The sequence below is a fragment of the Lipotes vexillifer genome, unplaced genomic scaffold (genome assembly GCF_000442215.2).
Source record: "Lipotes vexillifer unplaced genomic scaffold, Lipotes_vexillifer_v1.1 scaffold272, whole genome shotgun sequence".
In the NCBI taxonomy this organism is placed as follows: Eukaryota; Metazoa; Chordata; class Mammalia; order Artiodactyla; family Lipotidae; genus Lipotes; species Lipotes vexillifer.
This window is the reverse complement of record NW_006772469.1, coordinates 3,218,547-3,241,354: the sequence shown is the minus strand read 5'-3', so window position 1 is coordinate 3,241,354 and position 22,808 is coordinate 3,218,547. Positions and strand designations below refer to the sequence as shown.

General features: G+C 35.4%; 1 protein-coding gene across 3 annotated transcripts in view; it reads right to left on the bottom strand.

Moving 5' to 3' along the window:
• ANTXR2 (ANTXR cell adhesion molecule 2) overlaps window positions 1-22,808 on the bottom strand; it is a 165,235-nt gene that overhangs the window by 52,696 nt on the left and 89,731 nt on the right. Inside the window, exons 13-16 of one of the 3 annotated variants that reach the window (XM_007447567.1) lie at window positions 17,148-17,192; window positions 16,225-16,317; window positions 10,716-10,883; window positions 10,319-10,399 (exon numbers count right to left, since the gene is read on the bottom strand). In XM_007447567.1, coding sequence (XP_007447629.1) covers window positions 10,319-10,399; window positions 10,716-10,883; window positions 16,225-16,317; window positions 17,148-17,192 — 387 coding nt within the window. Of the gene's footprint in view, window positions 1-10,209; window positions 10,400-10,715; window positions 10,884-16,224; window positions 16,318-17,147; window positions 17,193-22,808 lie in introns of those variants that run through there. The other 2 variants (XM_007447566.1, XM_007447568.1) reach the window with 2 other exon arrangements.

Genomic DNA, 22,808 nt, shown 5'->3' with positions numbered 1-22,808 from the left:
AAAAAAAAAAAAAAAAAAAAAAAAAAAGACAACTATGAGAACCTACTGGGAACTCTACTAAATGCTCTGTGTTGCCTAAATGAGAAGGAAATCCAAAAAAGAGGGGATATATGTATACGCATAGCTGATTCACTTTGCTGTACAGTAGAAACTAACACAACATTGTAAAGCAACTATACTCGAATAAAATTTTTTAAAAAAAGAATGCAGTCATTAGCATCATAATTCCAAGCACTGAAAACATCTGACATATCAAATCATCTGAGTGAAGGTTTCAAACTGCTCAGAAACACACACAACTGGTTTACGTTTTGCAAATGTGATGGGGAACTTAAAGGCAGTGTGGCACAAAATCTCTGCCTTCCAGATGCTTCTTCAGTCTGAAGATGAAGTGGTTTGATAGCACAGAGCACTGGGTGATTTGTAAGCATAACAGAGTGATCCTTGGGAGGGTAAGAATCCTTGAAGAAGCCGCCATTGAAGAGGGTGAGGCCATTTATTTTGAGCATGAGAATTCGGAAGCAGGACTGACAAGAGGAGTGAACATAAACCTAGAACTGGAAATGTAAGCCAGAGGTCCAGCCTGAATCATCTGCCACTGCGGTTATCAGCTTCTGTGGTGCCTTTTAAATGAACCTGTGCTACCTATGGTCTCAGGTTGGGTTTTTGTGGGGTTTTGTGGGTTTCTTTCCTGTAGATTTTTTAAAAATCAGAGGACTGGCATTGAATTCTGTTATAATGAACATTTTTCTTTATAAAAGCAGCTACCATCAATCATTTAAAAAAATGAAAATATCTGCACAATTAACATAAGTCCTCTCCACGTAATAAATTTAGGTTAATTGGAAACTCACTACGCATTTACATTGCTTATTTCACCACAGACTGATGAAAACTTTGCCACATGCCCGCGTTTCTCCCCAGGCCATTGCTCCCCAGATGCACCCACTCCAAAGGCTACCTTCAAGTCAGCACCTTTCCTTTATCTCAGTGGTGGCACAGCTATTTCCTCAGGTGAGGCAGCCTAAATATTATTACTGATAAAAGTTTACATTACCATGGAATCTTTATTACCTTACCATACCCTGGAGCTTTACTTGCCAGACTAATATTTTAACCAAATCTGTTATGCCATAGATGTGTGAGTGCACAATTATGAGTTTTTGCAATATTCCCAGCGAAAATTATACAAATCCTTAAATTTTTTTCCAGCTGAATCTAGGTGGTAGAGGGGGAACTTCCTCAAAAGAGAAAAATGCTTCCGTTAACATGTGATTCTTACTTTTGATTTTTAATATCCAACTATCAGTATAAATGGGGAAAAAAAGTCAATGCAATTTTCTAAATTTTGTCTTACTAAAAAATGAAATACATCGGAAAAAATCTAATTCTATTTCATCTCCATGTAATAAAAATCCCTATAAGTTTAAAAACAGACATAGTGGGCGTACTTCACAGATGTTACTATCACTAGGATTCTTTTATTGCCGTATTTAAATTTGTCTGCTTACTGGTGAACGAGGGACTGCGGTCTGAAGGTTAACATAACCTCGATTACAGACAGGAAGCTCCTTGGAGATTTAATTGGTTTGTGGAACAACTCCCAAACTAGTGCTGCGCTTTCTTCTTTCTTCGCTTTGCTGCTTCTCTGGCTCTCTCTTTTCAGATAAAAAAGGAGAACGCATGGTAATGCATCATTTATAAATTACCTTGTTATTGCAAAAACAAAACACCGCTTTGAAAACCAAACAAAACTCCTGCTGCGGACTCCAGCATGTTTGATGGAGGCCCTTCAAAAGAGTCCACGGCTTAATGGAGGTTATGTGGAGACTTCGATCTGTACCTGCTGTCCCCCGTCACTCCCTGGAAACTTGGCGGCAGATGTTGCAGCGTTAAGTTGTCTCTGAAGTGGCTTTCTATCCTCGTCTCCCCACCGCCACGGAGTCAAACTGCATTAGATCTCTTTATTTGTGCCTAAGGCAAGTTAGGGAGCGCAGCTGTGTCCACCCCCGCTCCTACCTTTGGTGTTTCAAGCCTCCAGGCAGCGAGCGTGAGACCAAAACGTTCCTGCCGCTCTCAACTACCTCCGCTGACAATCCGGCCGCTCGCTGCGGGCCGGGGCGGCCGCTGCAAACAGATGTCGGTGACAACCTGCTCGCTCACACCTGGACGCGCGCGGCGCGCTGCAACATTCATGACTGAGAGGAATTGCAGCCACAATCAAAGCCCAGGCCCGGCTGCGTGCAGCCCGCGGACCCCGCCACCTCAGCAGGGGCTGGCGGCGTCCATAGGTAGCGGGAGCGAGGGGCAGAGTGAGATCTCTCGCACCACTTGGATTCTTGATGCCTGAACTTCAGTTACTTGATCAAGGACTTCAGTTCAGCGGTGAATTTTGCAAATGAGCCCGGTGCGGCCTCTGAGCCATAAACGGAGAGCATTTGGCTTGAAATTCAGCGTGATGGGACTTGCACAGTAAGTGTGCGTGACTCCCGGTTTAGTCCTACGGACGCTGATTTGTTTATTAAACTAAACTCTCAAGAGGCAGAATCTGCAGTAAACAATTTATAAATAAATGACAAGATTGGTTTCCAAGGTAGAAAACACGCCGTTGACTAGGCAGAGGTTGTGTTATTTTGGAACCATCAGCCACAACCTGAAAACAATTGTGTTTTACTGTCTCTCCAGCAGTGTAGTTTGTTGTGTCTTTTTTTTTTTTTAAGAAAAGCATGACTATATCTTTAAAATGCAGAAATGAGAAAGCATTCTCATTTGTTTCTTGACAATATGAAACAAACTGCATCCATGTCTAATGACATGAAAATGTTTCCAAAAGTCCTCCTAATCTCTACAATGTACAAATTGCTTTAAGCACACACACGCACACACACACACACAACACACCCCACACCCCTCCTATACCATTATACACACATTTCATAAGAAGCATAATCAAAAGTAAACATATACCAAGCCTTTACAAGCACAGGAAAATAACAAAATTATTTGCAAAATTTATTCACCAATTGATATGTTGATAAGAAAGTTTCTCTTAAAAAGAACTGGACTTGAATAGCTAATAACATTTGTTCCAATGAACTATTTGATATGCAGAGACAAACCTTTTTAGTGGAATCAATATCAATACATATATATACCTACATATACCGTATATATAGTACACATACCGTATATATAGTATTTATGAAATCTTTCATGAGTAGTCTGAGTAATTTGAGATCAATATTTTAACTTAGTTTAATCAAGTACTGATTGGTTTCAGGGGAGTAACTCTGAAGACAGAATTTTACCCTTCCTTATGTTGATGGAACCTAATCATAGGTAAGTCTAGTTACCTAAAGCTATCAGAAAAAACTCCAAGACATTTTCTCATTCAACGATTATGCCCTGGCTTGCCTAGAACATCCAAAGCAAAGAATGGCCAGAAAACTAGAGGACACTGCTACTTGGACATCTTAGTCACCTAAATTTAAATTTTTCTCTACCCCATGTAATCCTATGATACAAACCATGTCTATATAAACTAAATTGATAAAAACCATAGAGTTCAGGCAGTTTAATTTTTGAGAGCTTAACTAACTAGCCACGGTGACTTCTACCACCAGCAGAAGGTAACAGTGAGCCATGGTCTTTTTCTCATGCATAGATAAAGCAAATCACCCCAGCTTTATATCATACATCAAAATTAGCTGGGTCAAATATCCTCTAAATCCCCTGTTCTCTTTCTGCCTCTGGGTCCTCAATTTCTTACTAGGTAAATAAAGTTTCTCAAATGAAAGCTACTTTAAAGCAAAAAAAGTACTGGAATTTTAAAAATATTATATGTCCTTTATTTAAAATAAAATTTGTGGGATGCTGGAGTGTCCACTATAATACAGATTATGCCATGCACCATGAAAACATGATTTTATTTAGACAAATAATTAAATATTACTTTTTGGATAATAATATTTGATTATTCCAGTTATTATAAAGTCTTTTAAATAAAATCCACCAAATATTTACTATGAGTAAGTGTCCTATGATTGGTTCAGATTCTTTGGGGCACAAGTACACAGAGTCACATGGGTTGGCCTTACCAATAACAATACTTACTGTGTTCATAAGGAAGAGAATAGAGCAACTGAAAAACTTCATTCAGAAGAAGAAGCCAAAAAGAAAATCAGCCCAGTGTATAAGAAATGCATAAACTGGTATAAGAAATTAGCAATTGTGTTAAGTGAAAGCATAGTGAAGATAAATGTGTTTGAGAAGAAACAGATTAGATGGATGAATGAAAGGAAGGAAGGGAGGGAGGGAGGGAAAGCAGGGAGGGAGGGAGGGTGGGAGGTAAGGAGGGAGGGAGGAAAGAAGGAAGGAGTGGGGGAAGGAAAGCATTCTAGAGATCATACAACCGAAACAGTATGCTGACTTCCTAAAACATAATGTAAATATATAACAAATGTAGGGACTCTTCAGTTGTACTAATAACATACAGAACACTAATTCTGCCACAGTATTAGAATGATTCTTGCTGTGTAATTCTATAATTTAGTCTCTGAAAAAATACAGGTTATAGTCATGTATGTATGGGGGATGGGAATTTTACATTGGAATTAATTCCATCAAATAAAGAGGATCTGACAGATGATGTGGAGTTGAAAGAAACTCAGATATTCTTAATAATCTTTGTGAAACATGAAAAATGGGGAGATGAGAAAAAAAGGGGGGAGGGCAAAGATCTCTCAGGTTGTCTAAAGAAAAAAAGTTATATGCTGGTAACTATAGAGTTGACATCAAACCCCAGTTTAAAAAAATAATAAATATTATAAATGATCATAGCAAGAATCAGAAGCAAAAGAGCAAATCATGTCACACTTACCTAATTTCCATGATCAAATAATTTTGGATCACTGGTTTGGTTGGATGGGGGAATACATGTTCAGCAAACTATTAAACAAATTAAATTCAGCAAACTATTTAACAAAATTTATTAAATATCCTTGGAATAAGATGGTAAACTGAGTTTATAGTATTGGTGGGCTCCTAGCTTTACCTTATTCATGTCAATTAATTGTGTAGAGTGTCAACCTAGACAACCAAGGCTCTCATGGAGTACCCCACTGAGGTCTGAACAGTGGCTTGAACTAAGTGACAAAAATTCTGGAAGCAGTAAAGCCATCAAGAATAGGTACTATGAAAAATGATTAAGTCAGACTGTGTCAGGCACATATAGAATCATATATTTGATGGAAAAGCAAATCAATTAATTGCACTAACAATTGATATTTACTAAGCTTAAAGTCCTGCATTTAAATTAAAACAAATTAAAAAACCATAAATCACGTCTATAGGTGAAGAGTGAAAAAACTGGAATTTTAGTTAATAACACAATAAAAGTTTATGATCTTTTGTCTATATTTTTGAAATACAAAATCTTTGAAAACTGAAAGTTTTATGTTAAGTTTGTCACCAAAACCTGACCTGAACTAACTTTAGAGTATTTATGGTCTTTATTTATCCACTTGTAACAATTAATATTTCTGTAGCAGAATGTCTCAGCAATGAGCTGAGGAGATGATGCTTTACATGAAATATGATATATGGATTGTATCAGATTCCTAAAATATGAAAAATTCTGAATTATGAACAATTTAACCCCAAGAGTTAGAATAAAAGGCTTGAGGATTATATAAGACAGAAGTGTGACCAAATTACTAAAAAACAAAGGAAATTTTGGTCAAAATAAAGGAAGCAACACTCTTCAATCATGGAAAAATGAATGATGACTTAACCTGCTGGGGCAACATGTAAAATATTCTAGCACTATAATCTAAGAAGAATGTTAGATTTACTTGGTATCTGACAAAGTGCTTGGTACATGTTCGACACTAGATAAATATTTGTTGAATGAATGAAAGAATGAGTACAATGCATCATTCAAAAGCACAAATATATCAATTTATCCAAACTCAAAGACTTCTTATTGTCTATTCCCAACCTTCCATTCTGATTTTAATCCCCAACTTCCAGACTATCTTTTTTTTTTTTCCTTTAAAAAGAACCTTTAATAAATGGTCCTGGGAGATAGCCTCATCCACCAGAGGGCAGACAGCAGAAGCAAGAAGAACTACAATCCTGCAGCCTGTGGAACAAAAACCACATTCACAGAAAGATAGACAAGATGAAAAGGCAGAGAGCTATGTACCAGATGAAGGAACAAGATAAAACCCCAGAAAAACAACTAAATGAAATGGAGATAGGCAATCTTCCAGAAAAAGAATTCAGAATAATGATAGTGAAGATGACCCAGGACCTCGGAAAAACAGTGGAGGCAAAGATCGAGAAGATGCAAGAAATGTTTAACAAAGACCTAGAAGAATTAAAGAACAAACAAACAGAGATGAACAATACAATAACTGAAATGAAAAATACACTAGAAGGAATCAATAGCAGAATAACTGAGGCAGAAGAACAGATAAATGACCTGGAAGACAGAATGGTGGAATTCACTGCTGCGGAACAGAATAAAGAAAAAAGAATGAAAAGAAATGAAGACAGCCTAAGAGACCTCTGGGACAACATTAAACACAACATTCACATTATAGGGGTCCCAGAAGGAGAAGAGAGAGAGAAAGGACCCGAGAAAATATTTGAGCAGATTATAGTCAAAAACTTCCCTAACATGGGAAAGGCAATAGCCACCTAAGTCCAGGAAGCGCGGAGAGTCCCATACAGGATAAACCCAAGGAGAAATACACCGAGACACATAGTAATCAAAGTGGTAAAAATTAAAGACAAAGAAAAATTATTGAAAGCAGCAAGGGAAAAATGACATATAACATACGAAGGAACTCCCATAAGGTTAACAGCTGATTTCTCAGCAGAAACTCTACAAGCCAGAAGGGAGTGGCATGATATACTTAAAGTGATGAAAGGGAAGAATCTACAACCAAGATTACTCTACCCAGCAAGGATCTCATTCAGATTCAAAGGGGAAATCAAAAGCTTTACAGACAAGCAAAAGCTAAAAGAATTCAGCACCACCAAACCAACTCTACAACAAATGCTAAAGGAACTTCTCTAAGTGGGAAACACAAGAGATAAAAGGACCTACAAAAACAAACCCCAATGTGAATGGATTAAACGCTCCAACCAAAAGACACAGGCTCACTGAATGGATCAAAAACAAGACCCATATATATGCTGTCTACAAGAGTCCCACTTCAGACCTAGGGACACATACAGACTGAAAATGAGGGGATGGATAAAGATATTCCATGCAAATGGAAATCAAAAGAAAGCTGGAGTAGCAACACTCATATAAGATAAAATAGAATTTAAAATAAAGAATGTTACAAGAGACAAGAAAGGACACTATGTAATGATAAAGGGATCAATCCAAGAAGATATAACAATTATAAATATATATGCACCCAACGTAGGAGCACCTCAATACATAAGGCAACAGGTAACAGCTCTAAAAGAGGAAATCGACAGTAACACAATAATAGTGGGGGACTTTAACACCTCACTTACACCAGTGGACAGATCATCCAAACAGAAAATTAATGAGGAAAACAAGCTTTAAATAGACACAATACACAATAGACCAGATAGATTTAATTGATACTTATAGGACATTCCATCCAAAAACAGCAGATTACACTTTCTTCTCAAGTGTGCACGGAACATTCTCCAGGATAGATCACATCTTGGGTCACAAATCAAGCCTCAGTAAATTTAAGAAAATTGAAATCATATCAAGAATCTTTTCTGACCACAACACTATGAGATTAGAAATCAATTACGGGGGGAAAAAAACATAAAAAACACAAACACATGGAAAAATAAATAAATAAAAATAATAACTGGTCCTGGGACAGCTTACTATTAACACACACAAGAAAATAATAAAATTAGTTCCTTGCTTTACCTTATTTACAAACATAAATTCCAGATGGACTAAAGGTAAAATTTTTAAAAACTTTCTGAAGACAATACAAAAGAACATCTTTAGGACATCAGAGTAGGGAAAGATTAATTAAATAGGACACAAAGTATAAATCACAACATCAAGATTGATCAAATGGACACCAAAAGACACTTAGAGTATTGTCAAAAATTTCTCTTCCCCTGGACTTTGAAGGTCATATTTGCCCCGGACTATCCACAAACCACTGTTCTTGGCTGCCTCAGAGATTTTGTTCATGATGCTTCATCTGTGGAAATACCCATTCCACCTAACTTCACCTGATGAATCCCTACTCATTTTCAAAGATAGAAGGTCTGTATTTTTGAAGAAGCATTCCCAAATTCCTCCAGGAAGAGTTAATCTCTCTTCCTCTATACACTCAAGAGTACTTGACACCTACCTATAAATGGCCCAGAGCACATTCTGGAATAAATTTTATTTTTGTATGTATCTTGTTTCCCAAACATTTTAGGTTTCTTAAGGGCAAAGGTTATAGTTTGTGCCCACTCCCCAGCATCACCTAATGCCATTACTTGTGCATATTTATAATTCAGAAATTATTGAATTAAGTCAAAATTAGTACGAGTGAAAAAAGGCCAAAAAACTAAATTTTAATCATGAGAGTTAAAAGAATACAGAAAGTACTGACAAGAGTGCTGGAACCACTCTCTGTTTTTGCAAATACATCTTTAGTGCTAGCACTATACCCAACACTCAAAAAGATGAAAATTATTGAACAAATGAACTAATGTCTAACTTGGGGGACAGAAAACTAAGATAATACATGAAAACAATTTAAAAACCTGTAAAGTAAAAGTCTAGAATATTGAAGAATAGTGTTATATGTTGTTCCAGAAGCAGAACTCCAGATCATGCATTAATTTAAACAGAGGCACAAATTTCATTAAATATAAGAACTCTCTATTAACCACAGTGGTTTGGTAATGAAAGAGGCTGCTTCATAAACCACCTGGTTCTCTCTACTTATGGTCCAAGCAAAGGGTAAATGATCTGTTGGGAATATTCCAGGAATATTTTCTTAAATTGCTTCTCCAAATGGCTGAACTCAGATGTTTATAAAACTACCTCCATCTCATAGAAGTAAGATCTAAAAATTTAGATGTTTTGGTATTTTAAACACCTAGCTAGAATCATATAACACTAAATATAGCTTGGCACTGAAAAATAAATATTAATCTCCTCAGTTATTTCATCCTTAAAAAAAAAAGCCCACCAGACCTGAATAACCTAATGTCCTCTGAAGCTGAAATGAATGAAGTTCATGCACTTGTTAAAACAGAATGATGATCACGTTGACACACAATGAAAAGATTCTGTTATTATTACTAACAGTATTGTGTCTCTGAACCAAACCTGCTCATTATTGCATATGAAAAGGTTTTAAACTATTTTTCTTATATCGATACAACAGGAAATAGTGCTTATATATTAAAGAAATTATAAAGCTGGAGTAATTCTAGCCAAATTTCCAATAATAAAAAAGCCTCAAAAAGGCTTCCTTGGGACTTCCCTGGTGGCACAGTGGTTAAGACTCCGTGCTCTCAGTAAGGGTGTCCCAGGTTCAATCCTGGTCAGGGAACTAGATCCCACATGCATGCCGCAACTATGAGTTTGCATGCCACAACTAAGGAGCCCATGTGCCTCAACTAAGGAGCCTGCGAGCCGCACCTAAGACCTGGCGCAACTAACTAAATAAATAAATATTTTTTTAAAAAAGGCTTCCTTGATAGGGAAAATGCATACACATATATGTGTGTATGTATTTATGTATGTATTTTTATACATAAGTGTGTGTGTGTATCTCACCGTTGCAGATGTCCATAACGCTTTATAACTTTCAAAGCACTTTCACATTTTCAAGAAATTAGATTAAATCAACTTTGAAGGCAGGAAAATACTTATTTATACCTAAAGCAACAGAGGATCTGAGGCATGTACCCCAGGCCTCAATGCTAGTAAATGTTAGCAAGACTTACTAATCCCCACTCTATCCTCCCCGCTGGGAAAAAACCTCAGAACAGAACGTGATGCCGTCCAAGTCAAAAGCTGAAGCATTGAGTGTGCTTATTAAAGTATGTGTACAGTGGACCTTAATTTTTATGTTACTTGAAAAGGGCCTCATGTTAAACTGTGGCTTGAAGACATATTCTAACAATAGATAATCATTTATTAAGCACCCTACGTAATAGGAATTTGCATGAGACAATAATAATTCTTTCGTCAGCTGTAATGAGGACTTTAGGTTCTTTTTGATTATTATTTCCCTCCCTTCCTTATACACACCTGAGCGGTCACTATTTTCCTAACACATCCCCACATACAAACCTCATCTCCTTCCTGAGGTCGCATCAAGGACACCCGGTCATACTGCCTCCGCAACAAAGCCCAGAGCGCATCCAGCCGACCCTAAAGGGAAACGTGATCTGTAAATACCTGGGGAATGTACTTGGCCTCTGCTTGTTAAATAAATGAGCTAAAATGAAGAAGGTAAAGCCTTATTTTCTCCTCTCATTTCTTTCATAAATTTAACGAATAAATAAATAACAAAAATGGAGTTTCTTGTTACTGAGAAATATTCAGTTGTTATAAGGTAAATTGAATGTCTGTTATTTGATATACCTTGGTCCTCCTGCAGATGGTTGCGGGGGCGGGCAGGGAGACTAAAAGGATTACACTTTCTCTAGGAAGTTGCCATTAAATCCCACAAAGTTTGAACAGTCACCTTAATTGGTGTGTACCACTTTGTCTGAGGAGGCTGGAGTGTGGGTTTGGGTCGAGGTGGTCTGGGCCTAAGGGGCTCCTCTGGTTCTTCAGGAATGGTCACCACAGCATTTTTGGCTTTCTCTAGCCTTGCACCTTCCTCCGTAGATCCTTTATCACCCCAACGAACCTTTAAAACAAAGGGAAATACTGATATCAGACATATAGTGGCCTAGAGGAACAGGCTCTTGTGTAGTTGGTTCTTTGATTCACTACCTCAGAGTCCACAGATGAGTAGGTATCCTAGCTCCAAATTCCTACTCTTCTGAGACTTAATAGGTTTCTCACCACTCATGTATTTAATATTAAGATCCTAGAAATAAAGATCCTTTACAAAAATCTGGCATCTACTAAATTTGATGCAGCCATTTCTCCACTGCTTCAAATATGGAGTTAATTTATGTTTTACATACGAAATGCATGACTGTGTAATTCTATTCTCTAATTAGGTATGTTCTCCTTCTAGCTAAAGACATACCTGTATATACTGATGGCACTGGGTGAAAGATGATAATGATGATGATAATTAGCATTTGTTGAATGATTATTATGTGCCAAGCTGCACTTAATCCATACAAAAATGCAATGAGATAGATACTATGTTTTTGCTTCCAGATGAGGAAACCGAGACACAGAGAGGTTAAGTGATGAGCCCAAAGCCACACAGCTAGTAAGCAGCAGGACAGGGATTTAAACATATGTAGTCTGAAAGGTGCAGTAAGTTTCAAGTAGGTTTGAATTTTACAAATATATTTTATACAAAGGGGTTAATTTTTCCTTCCAAACTTTCCATCAAGTTTGACTAAGGCAAAAAGTATGATTTAAATTTTAGCCTTTGGAAATAAAATAATTATATATGTTTTCCTCAACTTTTTGTAAAGTAGCTCTCAGTCTTTATTTCCCCTACTCATATGGGTATGGTTATTTGACATATCAATTTTTCATTGAGGAAGACAAATCTGAAAAGACTCTGCTTTGAAGAGAAAAATTCAGGGACACCAGGGAATTCCACAAATTTGGGAGGATTCCTTTCTCTGAAAAACCTAGACATTGAAAACAAAAAGGTCAAAAGATGTTTTCTTTATTTTTCAATGAAAATTGGCTACATTTTAGCCAAATTTTTTCATGTGTGGGCATGTGAAGAAGTTGTGGCCCCTGGAGAAAGGCTTTGTCCAACGAGGAACAGTAGAGAAGTCTAAAAACCAAGAACGTTACCAAAGACAAAGATAAGTGAAGCTCTAAAAAGAAACAGGAAGGCCTGTCCAGGGCACACAGTGGCTCACCAGAGTTGAATAATTTCTACAAAGAAAAAATGATTAAATGCTTTTTAAAAGCATTTTAATGACCTGAATTAGTGGGTAGGAATACAGATGATTACTGTTCATAGAAAGATCTACTCATAGCTTTTTGATAAGGCTTACTTAGATGTTTTTACCTTTTTTTTACTACAATTTTAGAGTAGGTTTTCAATTTCAAGTGGACTCTGTTGAGTCATTAAAATGTATCTGTATCTTTCAGTGTTATCAGTGGTACTAGAATGTTCTTTATGAGGTCATTAAAATTGTTTTAAATACCATTAAACCTTTAGAACTAGATAGTTGGCTTTTTTCCAGAGAAATGACCTTCTCTTTCAAATCACAGTGTCTTCACCTAGATAAACTAAAACTTAAAAAATCTTTAGACATATCTAAATTGAACTAAGAAACTCTAAAACCAGGACACATCTCCTGCAGTTGTAAAGTCTCAATTTTAAGGGAAAAAATAAAAAACAAATGAAGATACATAGTCAAATAAACATATGAGTATCATAACAGAGAGAAGTAATTCAGAGTAGAAATATAAGTAGGTAAAAGTTAGATCCATTCAGAAATGATGGATTTTTAACTTAGATTTTAACTAGCCTAGCCTTCACAGTTGATATCCTAGAGGTAATGGTACTCATATTCTTCCTCCAAGTATCATTGTACCATTCTCAGATAAAGAACACAAAGACAGTTGAACTAGAGTTCTGACCCAACATTGCATTTCTAAACGTATGATACATAGTTGCTGAGGTATAAAGGAAATGCATTAAATCAATCCATTAGTGTTAGTTCGTGAAGTAACTGTTTTATCATTATTATCACCATCACCACAGATAATACAACAATCAATTCTCACTCAGTCTCACTCAAACTAGGAAACACTTTATATAGTTTTCCTAAAACTCTTAAAAGCAATTAAATATATATACACACTTATATGTATAAATTTTAATACTTTAGTTTGACCACTTTGAGATAGTCAAAAAGGATAAAAGAATAACAAGAATGGATTGCTAAAGGCAGCCTTAACAGAATTAATATATCTGACTTTTTACTATTTAAAAAAAAGTGCAAGCTTGATAGCTAAATTCTTCCAATTCTACTTGGCTTTCATGATAAACAATGAAATTCCATAATTTCCACAGCATATTTGGAGGTTGTATCATAAAGGAGCAATTTCAGAATTGAGAAAAGAAACAAAAGCAGTTTCACACGGAACTGGCAGAAACACACATTTGAAGCCATTAGGTATTGTGGATCAGTTGTGCCAACAGCTGTTATTAACATCAGCTCAGTTCCAGCTTTCTGCAAACTGCGATTATGATAGTGTTTAAATATTCAGGAGGAAGAAAAAATTTCTAGGTAAAATCCTTATACTGGCTTAAAATAACATTGAGTTATGAAGATTTATTCTTTAATTCAGATGTGCTCATAATTTCTATAATTCCTTTCACTTTCCCCAGTTTAAACTGGGGAATTTTTTTAAGGGAAATACTTTTCAGGTTTGAATAGGCATTGTTTTAAAACAAGTTATGTTTTCTATTTTTCCTCTCCAAGTTTAAATTAGTTGATGGTTGAAAAAGTCTAAAGGCACTAAATTCTTAGTTTTCTTCTGTGTTGTTTTTGGCCTCACTGTGTGGCATATGGGATCCTAGTTCCCTGACCAGGAATTGAACCTGTGCCCCTTGTGGTGGAAACATGAAGTCTTAATCACTGTACTGCCAGGGAAGCCCCTCAGTTTATTTTTTATTGTGTATTTTTACATACTGTGTTTCCCCTTTGTGAAGCCCACATTTATTTTCTCACTTTTTTCTTCATTCTCATTCCCACTTCCATTTCGTTGATGGAGTACTACATAAAATGTAGCCAAAATTATCCATGGCTAAAATGAATTCTGATTTATTAAAAGTGGGTGAGTCCTTCTCATAAATTTTCTTCAGCTAAAAAGCTAGGGCAATATAACTTCACATTAATTAACAGTCAATAAGTAAAACACAAATAAATAAATTTCAATTAAATTTGAATTAAATTAAATTAAATATTACATTTTAAGTAAAACAGTCAATAACTCTTAAAACGTGAAATGTGAGTTACTCAAGAATGTTCATGGGCCCTTGGCTTTCTTGACCATATTCCAATAATACACCTTTTAATTCACAACCCATTCAGTAGCTCATGCATAAACTTTTCTTTTCTGTAGAAAGAGATATTAATCTTTGGAACATGGAATATTGGAGTAACAAAAACCTGCCACAACTCCTCGTGTTTTTAGCAACTAATATATCTGAATCTCATTGTCATGTGGTATTTTATATGTGTGGATTTCAAAATGGAATTAAGTTTATTATTCTGAATATAAATTAGTACATGCTCACTGTCAAATAAGTTGGGAACAAACAGGGAAATATATAACACAAATTGAAAATCACTCCATTCAGAGAAAGCTACTAACATGTTGTGCTATTTCCTGTCAAACCCTTTTCCCCCTGCATACATCTTTTTATACACTCATTTTGGAACGAGACTAAATAAACTAAAAATAAGCTATGACAGATCATATTTGGATATTCACATGTAACGATTTTATTTACAATTGTATTTTTTAGTACGTAGGGACATCCAGTCCACACTCTCCCCAACCGCTTCAATCCTAGAATGACAAAACAAAGGCAAATGAAAGGAAAATGACCTTCCTTCCATGTCAAGCAACAAGAGCTAGCCTCGCCATGTTCTCTTGTACTGCTTGATATTCCCAATTACCCACCTGCAAACACAGAAGCAATATTTTCTCCAAAAGACAAATATAGTAAGTTCTAGCACCTGCCTTTTTCATGGCGTATTGGCAATGAGGTACCTGTCTCAGAAGATATTTCAGCAATAAAGTGGCAAGCTCTTAGGAAAATGTGCATTATTTTAAGATCTAATGTGGTCAAGAAAATGAGAATCACTATCAGATAACTTAACCACTTTAGTAATGACAGTCATTTAAGTAAGTCTGGGCTTCTTTTGAAGAGTACTGAAATTTACGTTGAAAATGGGAAATTCTCCTTGGGAATCTGAATTTTATTGAAATGTATAAAAAGAGAAAATTGTGGGACTTCCCTGGTGGTCCAGTGGTTAAGACTCCATGCTTCCATTGCAGGGGGCACAGGTTTGATCCCTGGTCGGGGAACTAAGATCCTGCATGCCACATGGCACAACAAAAAAATTGAAAAAAGAAAAGAAAATTGCAACAGTTGTGAGGCTGTTAATTAGCTTTTTGATTTTTGCTGGCAGTAATGGGACAAAGCAGATATGACAGTAGGAGATGTGCAATGACTGCAAAACACATAAAAACTCTTTCTTATCAAGAAATAAAATTAAAGAATAACTAAATAAGAAAGAAATGCCAGGATCTGTGTTTAGTAATAATGTCACCATATCAATGAGAAAATTCCTCCAATTTCTCCTTCGGGTGGGTTGTTGGCCTATCTATACTGTTGTTAAGGGCTCAGTGCTGACAGTGCTTGCTTATTATTAATTAATCCATCACTTTGAAAAATACTTCTGTGGTGCTAAGAAGACCTCATTTCATCTTCAAGATATAATATTTAAGTTCAATTTTAGTCCACATGTTTTGCCAGTCTAAAACTTTAATAGTCTATAAATGATATTTAATATTAATTATGATTATTCATAAGTGGTGACTAAAACCTGTAAAAAAAGAAAAAAGCCTTAAATGTACTTCCTCTACATTTGTGATAGGGTCTTATCCATGATATTGAATATTTTAATATTTTTCTCCTCAAATAGTACTTAACTATTGGATCTTTTCAAAGACAAGCACTGTTGCAACTTTAAGTAGCTGGCTTCTTCAAAGTTGATGTTCTCTGTAAGAATTTTTTCCAAAATAGTAAAAAAAAAAACCCTACTTTTGTTTTGCCCTTTAGAATTCAGACATCTTATCAATGTAGTTCTTTGACTAATGAAGTCAGTTCTTCTTGAATAGTTTTGAAATGGCTAGGATTATTCCATAGAAAAAAAATTTGTCCAAAAAAGACCTAGTGTTAAGTAAAAATGGATGATATTAGGATACTGAGTTGTGAAAAGTACAGTTTCCATGGCTTGATAGTTCTAAAACTACATATTCCAGATTAGCAGCTTCTAATTTTTTTTCAAGATACCAACCTCCATTCTTTTAATCCCTCCAACCCCTCGACCACCATAATATGAAGCATCCACGGTTGGCCATTTCTTGGTAGGCAGAGGTTCTTCTTCCTCCTATGTGGATACAAGTTTTTAAAACTTTTAATTAATTTCTTAAAATATTGCTTAGTCAGAACCAACTCACAGTTAAATATTTTTCTGAATAATGACACTGATATGGACAAAATATAGTAAAAATTACATATAGCACATGTGGAGGTACTTATGCTTATGTGCATAAATTTCAAGTGAGGTTCTACAGAATATGAGAACTCCTTCCATTCCACAATTTGAGGAATCTACCTTATTTCACTAGGCTACCAGAAGTTGCTCCTGAACTATGAGCATCACTTGGTTTTTCTAGATTTATTCATCACTTCAGAGTTAAAACATTAAAATTAGGAGCGCCTTCCAATGATCATTTAAAGCCTCAATGTATGTGTAAATTTAAAGTCTGCAAAATTTGTACTGAAAAGATAGGTAGTTGAGAAGCTTTGAAAATGCACAACACCATATTTTCTGTTGCTAACACAATTTTGGCTAACAGAGTTATGTAAAAGTAATAATCATTTTGAAGAAAGTAATAATATCTCTAAACTGCCAGCTTGGATCTTCCAACTTTTTGTAAATAAGACAAGTGACAGCAGAACTATTGATATATTGCTATAAAAAGTAAATTAAACCTCTATGTACTATTGATCCTGATGGCTAGTCTACGTTTATCAATGTGTGAAGGTCCCGTTCCTCTAGCACATGAAAGAAATCATGAGAAGACAAAATATGATTGATTTTCATAATTTCAAAAGTCAATACATAGGTATCACAGTTATCTAATAACAATGTAATTGATCAAATTAGGGATAATATCTAAATACACCCACATCACTTATTAGGCACTCATTTACCTCTTTTGGTGCAGAGGGTGGTGGTGGAGGAGGATCCTTGATAACCTGTACGAAAAAAAATAAAACCAAAAAAACAATCAAATGCAGAAACTTCAGTGGCACAGGGAGGAGACAGAAAGGATGTATAAAAATAATTAGATTAGTAAAATACTGTGGTGGCACCAAAGATGTCCCAGATGAACGTAGCCTCCCAAAACATATGCCTCCCTTTTGAACCTGGGCTTGTTTGTAACTAGCTTTGGATTAACTAGCAACTACTAGGTTTTCTTTGACTAACTAGCTAGCTAACTAGCACATTCATTTATTTTATCTTTATGATATAGATATAGCTTCAGTTTTCAGGTAAATAACAAGAGCAAAAATTGTCAAATACCTTGCACGAAGTGGCTCTTCTAATGCAAACATTTTTCACTAGATTACAGTATGTCCACTCAAATGGAGTAGGAATTTACTGTCTTCCTGCTATGATTCACTGACTTTTTCACAAATTGACAATACAAAGTTAGCTTGCTTTGGAGGCGATAATAGAGAAATTAACATAACTCTCTTTCCCCACCTTTTAACCTAGGAACAAATCAACCTCTTAGCCAAGAGTCCTTTCCTGTGAATCGTTACTCAATATATTATTTCATGAAATTTGATGTGGTTAATTCTTTATGTGAGAGGAATACAGACTGAGATCAAATTTAAATGACCTTTACTGGTACTGGGGTACCTGGACTTTCATACCATCATGATAGAAAATTACTGACCAAGGGCCAGTAGTGTCTGATAATTCGAGTACACATCCAAGTCTCTATACTAAGAAGAAAAACTGTTTGAAAATATAACTGCCTCACTTCATCTAAAGTCAAATGTTTCAATTATCTCATTAAAGTTTTAAAATTTTAAAACAATAGTAGCTCTGAAAATGAATATCATCAAAGAATTATTACTGCTGTTCAGGTATATTCCTATTATCATGAATATGTTTTTTAAAGACTGCATATATTTTAAAGATATATACTGAAACATTTCCAGATTAAATGATATAATTCTGATATTTTCATCAAAATAATTTGGGTTGGGGAAGTAAAGAGGTTATATATGAAATAAATTTAGCCATAAATTGAGAATCATTGAAACTAAGTAGACATGGGAGATTCATTATTTCACTCTTTCTCTTTGTATGTGTTTGAAATTTTTCATAATGAAAGTTTTTTTTGTTGTTACTGATAATGTTTAGTGAATTGACTCATAATGTTCTTCATATATATTACTTTCATCCTCAAATTTTAGTTTAGATCTAAATCTCAGGAAAAAATACAAACAGTAACTACAATTACATAGATATAACTGGACAGTAATTTAATCTGAATGAATCTTGAACTAGCTCATTGTAGCATTCAAACTTTTGAATGCTACAAGAAATGCTGTTATTTCTATTTAACCCTTCTGTTTAATTCAATTTTGTCTTATCAATAAACATAAAATCCCAGTTCTTTTTACTAATATTGAAGGATAGAAATCTGTGAAGTTTTACATTTAGCCCAGAAACAAATGCCAGGAGAGGATAAAGATTTAAAATAATACTGTGGTAAAATAAAATAAAGGTTATCAAGCTACAGGTGCATTTCCTTTATAAAAAGGAAGCACTCATATTATCAACCTGCACGTCCAAAATCAATCAATGAAAACCAGATCTATCAATATTTCACAGTCAACAGGGTCAAAACCAACCTAATAAGCTTCATTTAAGAGCCAACTCTTCTTCCTATCTTCCTTGTTTCTTTCAAGTAAATCGCTCTTTCCTTAAAGTTGCAGCCTTAAAATTTTCTCACAATCTATAATTTATTCTCACTTCTAAATGACTTCACCAAATCATTTACCATGTTCAAAAGATTCTTTGGGGCTTCCAAAAAAAAAAAAAAAAAAAAAAAAAAGATTCTTTGAAATACTCTTCTCTCTCTCTCCCTTTCCCTGTTCTATCTTTTCCTCTTTTCTTCCTCCCCACCATGAATTCCCCCAATCCTCTCAAAGCAGATCAGGTTACCTTAATATGTACAGATGCCTATTTGTTCTCCCCTAGCATTGGTCACAATTGATAATTTTATCTAACTCCAAAACACCGTAACTTCTAAGAGGATGGATTTTACGTCTGCTTTGTTCCTCACTGTATTCCCAGTACTTAGTAGAGTGTCTAGCACAAAGGAAGCAAAGAAGGGAACTTAGGAAGAGAGAAAAAGGAAGAAAGTGGGAAAGAGAAAAAAAAGATAGAGAAAGGGTTAAAGGGAGAGGAGGAGGAAGGAAGGAAGATCACGGGAAGAAGGAAGGATTCTTTGCATTCCATTCCTACTATCACTACCTAAAATCATGAACTCAAGATCTCTGGACCTTAAAAATACCTAGTACAATAGTTTTCAACTTCTCCAGTACACATCCAACCAAAACTTCATTTTTTGGAAAAATTCCCACCTAGCTGTAGTCCAACTATGTTTGAATTCCTGCAATAAAGAGAAATTCACAACTTCACAAAGCAATTTATTCCATTGGCAAGGAACTCACATCATTTGAAAAATTTTCCCCCAGAAGAAGCCAAAGCCTCCTTCTCCGTAGTTTCCACACTTTAGTCCTGATCCTAGAGTGTGGAAACACATGCATACACACAACTATTTTTAATTCCAGAAAAGAGCAGTTTCTATTTTTGAATACTTGGATAATAACCATATATCTATTGAACTTACACATCTGGAAGCGAAACATCACAACCGTTTTTTGTGTAACGGTCTGAGTTATTGGGTCATTTTGGTCAGTTTCTTTAGTATATATTCACTTGAACAATATCTCAAAGTGTGGTTTCCAGAACTGATAAATAACATTTCACGCTTTATTTGTAGCTAAATTAGACCTCTAGCTTGTTCCTCTATCTCTAACTCATCCTTCATTCTAACCTATGTAGCCAGGTCACTATTTTTCTAATAGAAGCTCAATTGATGGTTTCTCTAGTCAAAATGGATCAAAGGTTCCAGTGGCCACAACTGAACTCGAGGAATTACTGAATTTTGGGAAGAAGCTTACCACTCAGTTTTGCAAACTAACATAAAGTGCTCTCCAGAGTTCTCTCACTAGAAAAAGCCCAAGGTACCTCCTTCATTCCACTAAGTCTGAGTATAATGTACTCAAACTCATTTTGATTTCCTTGTGAGGATTTCAAATGTACTCTACTTATTACGTGTACATCTTGTACTGATATATAAATTTCTGAGGACCTAAATAGTATCCCCAACCCTGTTCTATGTTATATCTCCTAAGAATTACCGAAATCCCCCTCCATAACACTTCCTTTTTCATGTCATATTTATCATGCTGATTATCCTGCACAGCATCAAGTTTTAGCATTAATATGGGTAAACTGAGTCTCAGTTTAAAATTCTCATATGACCACTGGTGACAAACTCACAGCAGGATAATGAGAGGCATCTTTGCCTTCTTTATCAGAGACTCTTTATCTGTTATCATAAGCCACAACCTGGAAAATGCAAACTCCTTTTTCAGTACATCTACATGAGCCACCTCTTGAATTGTCATTGTTCAAATGCCTCAGCACAGTATAGTTCGACCCTAACACCCTATGTACAAACATCCCTGCACGTGTACCTCTAACTTCAGGCTGACTGAAGATCCCTTTGCTACCCCCCCAAAAAATGACTATTTCCATATTAAGTCCCATCCGGCCGTTACAGAGTAGTCTATCAACTTTCTATCGCTTTATCTAGAAGCTTTAAAACTTCGAACAATATACGTGCTGCACAGTTGAACAATTCATGCTTCATCAGTTTGGGTTTGTATGTTTATTTTGGAATTTTTCAATTACCCCTCAAAACTGTAGATTTCTTAGGGGCAATATCATTTCTCCCTCTTTGAAAATATCACAGCACCTAATAAAGTGCTCTGCAAACAACAGACACTAAAAATATGATTGAAAGTGAGCTGAAGAAACTAGCTGAGAATGTTCGCAAAGGCTCATAGCCAACCTCTAAATTTATAAGAAAAATACAGAGGGAAAAAGAAGATATAAATGATAACCAATAGAGAAAGATTTCCATGAAACTAAAATATTGCTAGTTCCAAAGAAAATGAAGTATCAAGTTTCTCTTTCAACCAGTAAAGTCAGAGAGCTAATGAACTCAAAGACAGATGGGAAAATGTAAGACCATGCTAAGTTTCTTCATCTGGGAAATAAATTTGATTCACTGTAGGTCCTTTCCAAAATGAAAACTCTAATAGAATGATAAAACAAAATACATATCACAATATTTCCACCAAGCCTTTTTCTTCTATGCCTTTACATAATTAAGTAGGCCATATGTCTACATACATTTGTATTCACCTTATTCCAGAAAAGAACTTTAGGGTTTGTTTTTCCAATAATGTGTAATTAATCTTATGTATGACTAAATGCATTGCTTATTATAAATTTAAATTGATTTAGAAATCCTGGCAAGTATATTTTCTAGATTGTTAACAATGAAAACAAAACCCTTAATACTCTACATAAATCAAATTTTGACCTAGTAGATTAAGAGATACCACCACCACCACAACAAATAATAGCACTTTCAGAAACTGAAGCAGAGCAAAGGCTCATCTGTGTGCCGTTAATACTATCAACAATAATGACATTTATTGGTGCCGCCATATGCCACGCACTCTATATTTCTCTCATTTTCATAATAATCTTATGCAGTTATTATGCTTATTTTAAATACAAGGAGAGGGAGGCCTGAATTCAGTAACTTGTCCAAGGATACACAAAGAGAAAATATTAGAATTAGTATTTAAACTGGTCCATCTTCCTCGAAATTCTGGGTTCAACTTCCTCTGCCACATGACATCCTTTTAAAATAAGGTTTGGACTGCAAAGGGAAAAAGGGTGCAGGAGAAAAGGCTTAAGATGTGTTGAGAGTTTATTACTTGCTGGGATGCATGCATGGATGGATGGTTAAATAGATGGATGGATAGACAGATAGATAGATCCATGGATGGATACAGATAGATATAGATCAATATTTATGGCAACTGTGTGAGATAGATGTTATCATCCCCATTTTATAGGGACCTATCATATTCATTCATATGCCCACCATCATTGCCCTAGAAATGTTGGAAGAGGAAATAAGTTTTGTGTGTGTATGTGATGTTTCAAAATGCTCCCTCTCTCCATTCTACCACACAGCTTCATAAGTAACAAAGGAGAGTGAAAATAATCTGAAGCCATTCAGCCCCAAAGCCAAAAATGGCAAAAGTGTGTGTCCACTGATATTTCTACATTTCAGTAAAATTAGTGCAGGAGAAAAGGAAACCTGACTGTTGGTCCAAATACATTAAAAATAACAGTCATGAGAATCCCATTCTTGTATTAAATAGTGCAAGAACACATTCATCTTTGAAAAGGATGTATTCATAAGCACCATATTTTATGAGAATTTGCAGATTTTAAAAGGCATAATATTGCCTAGTTGCCAGGATTTTTTCCACTTAGCATCCTTCAGCTCGGTATTGAAGATTTTGGAAAACACTTTCACCACTTTGTGAACCATATGCAGACTTTGATTCTTCTCCAAGTTTTTTTTTTTCGTTTGTTATTATCATCATCAGGGAGGGTTACATCTCATCTACTTA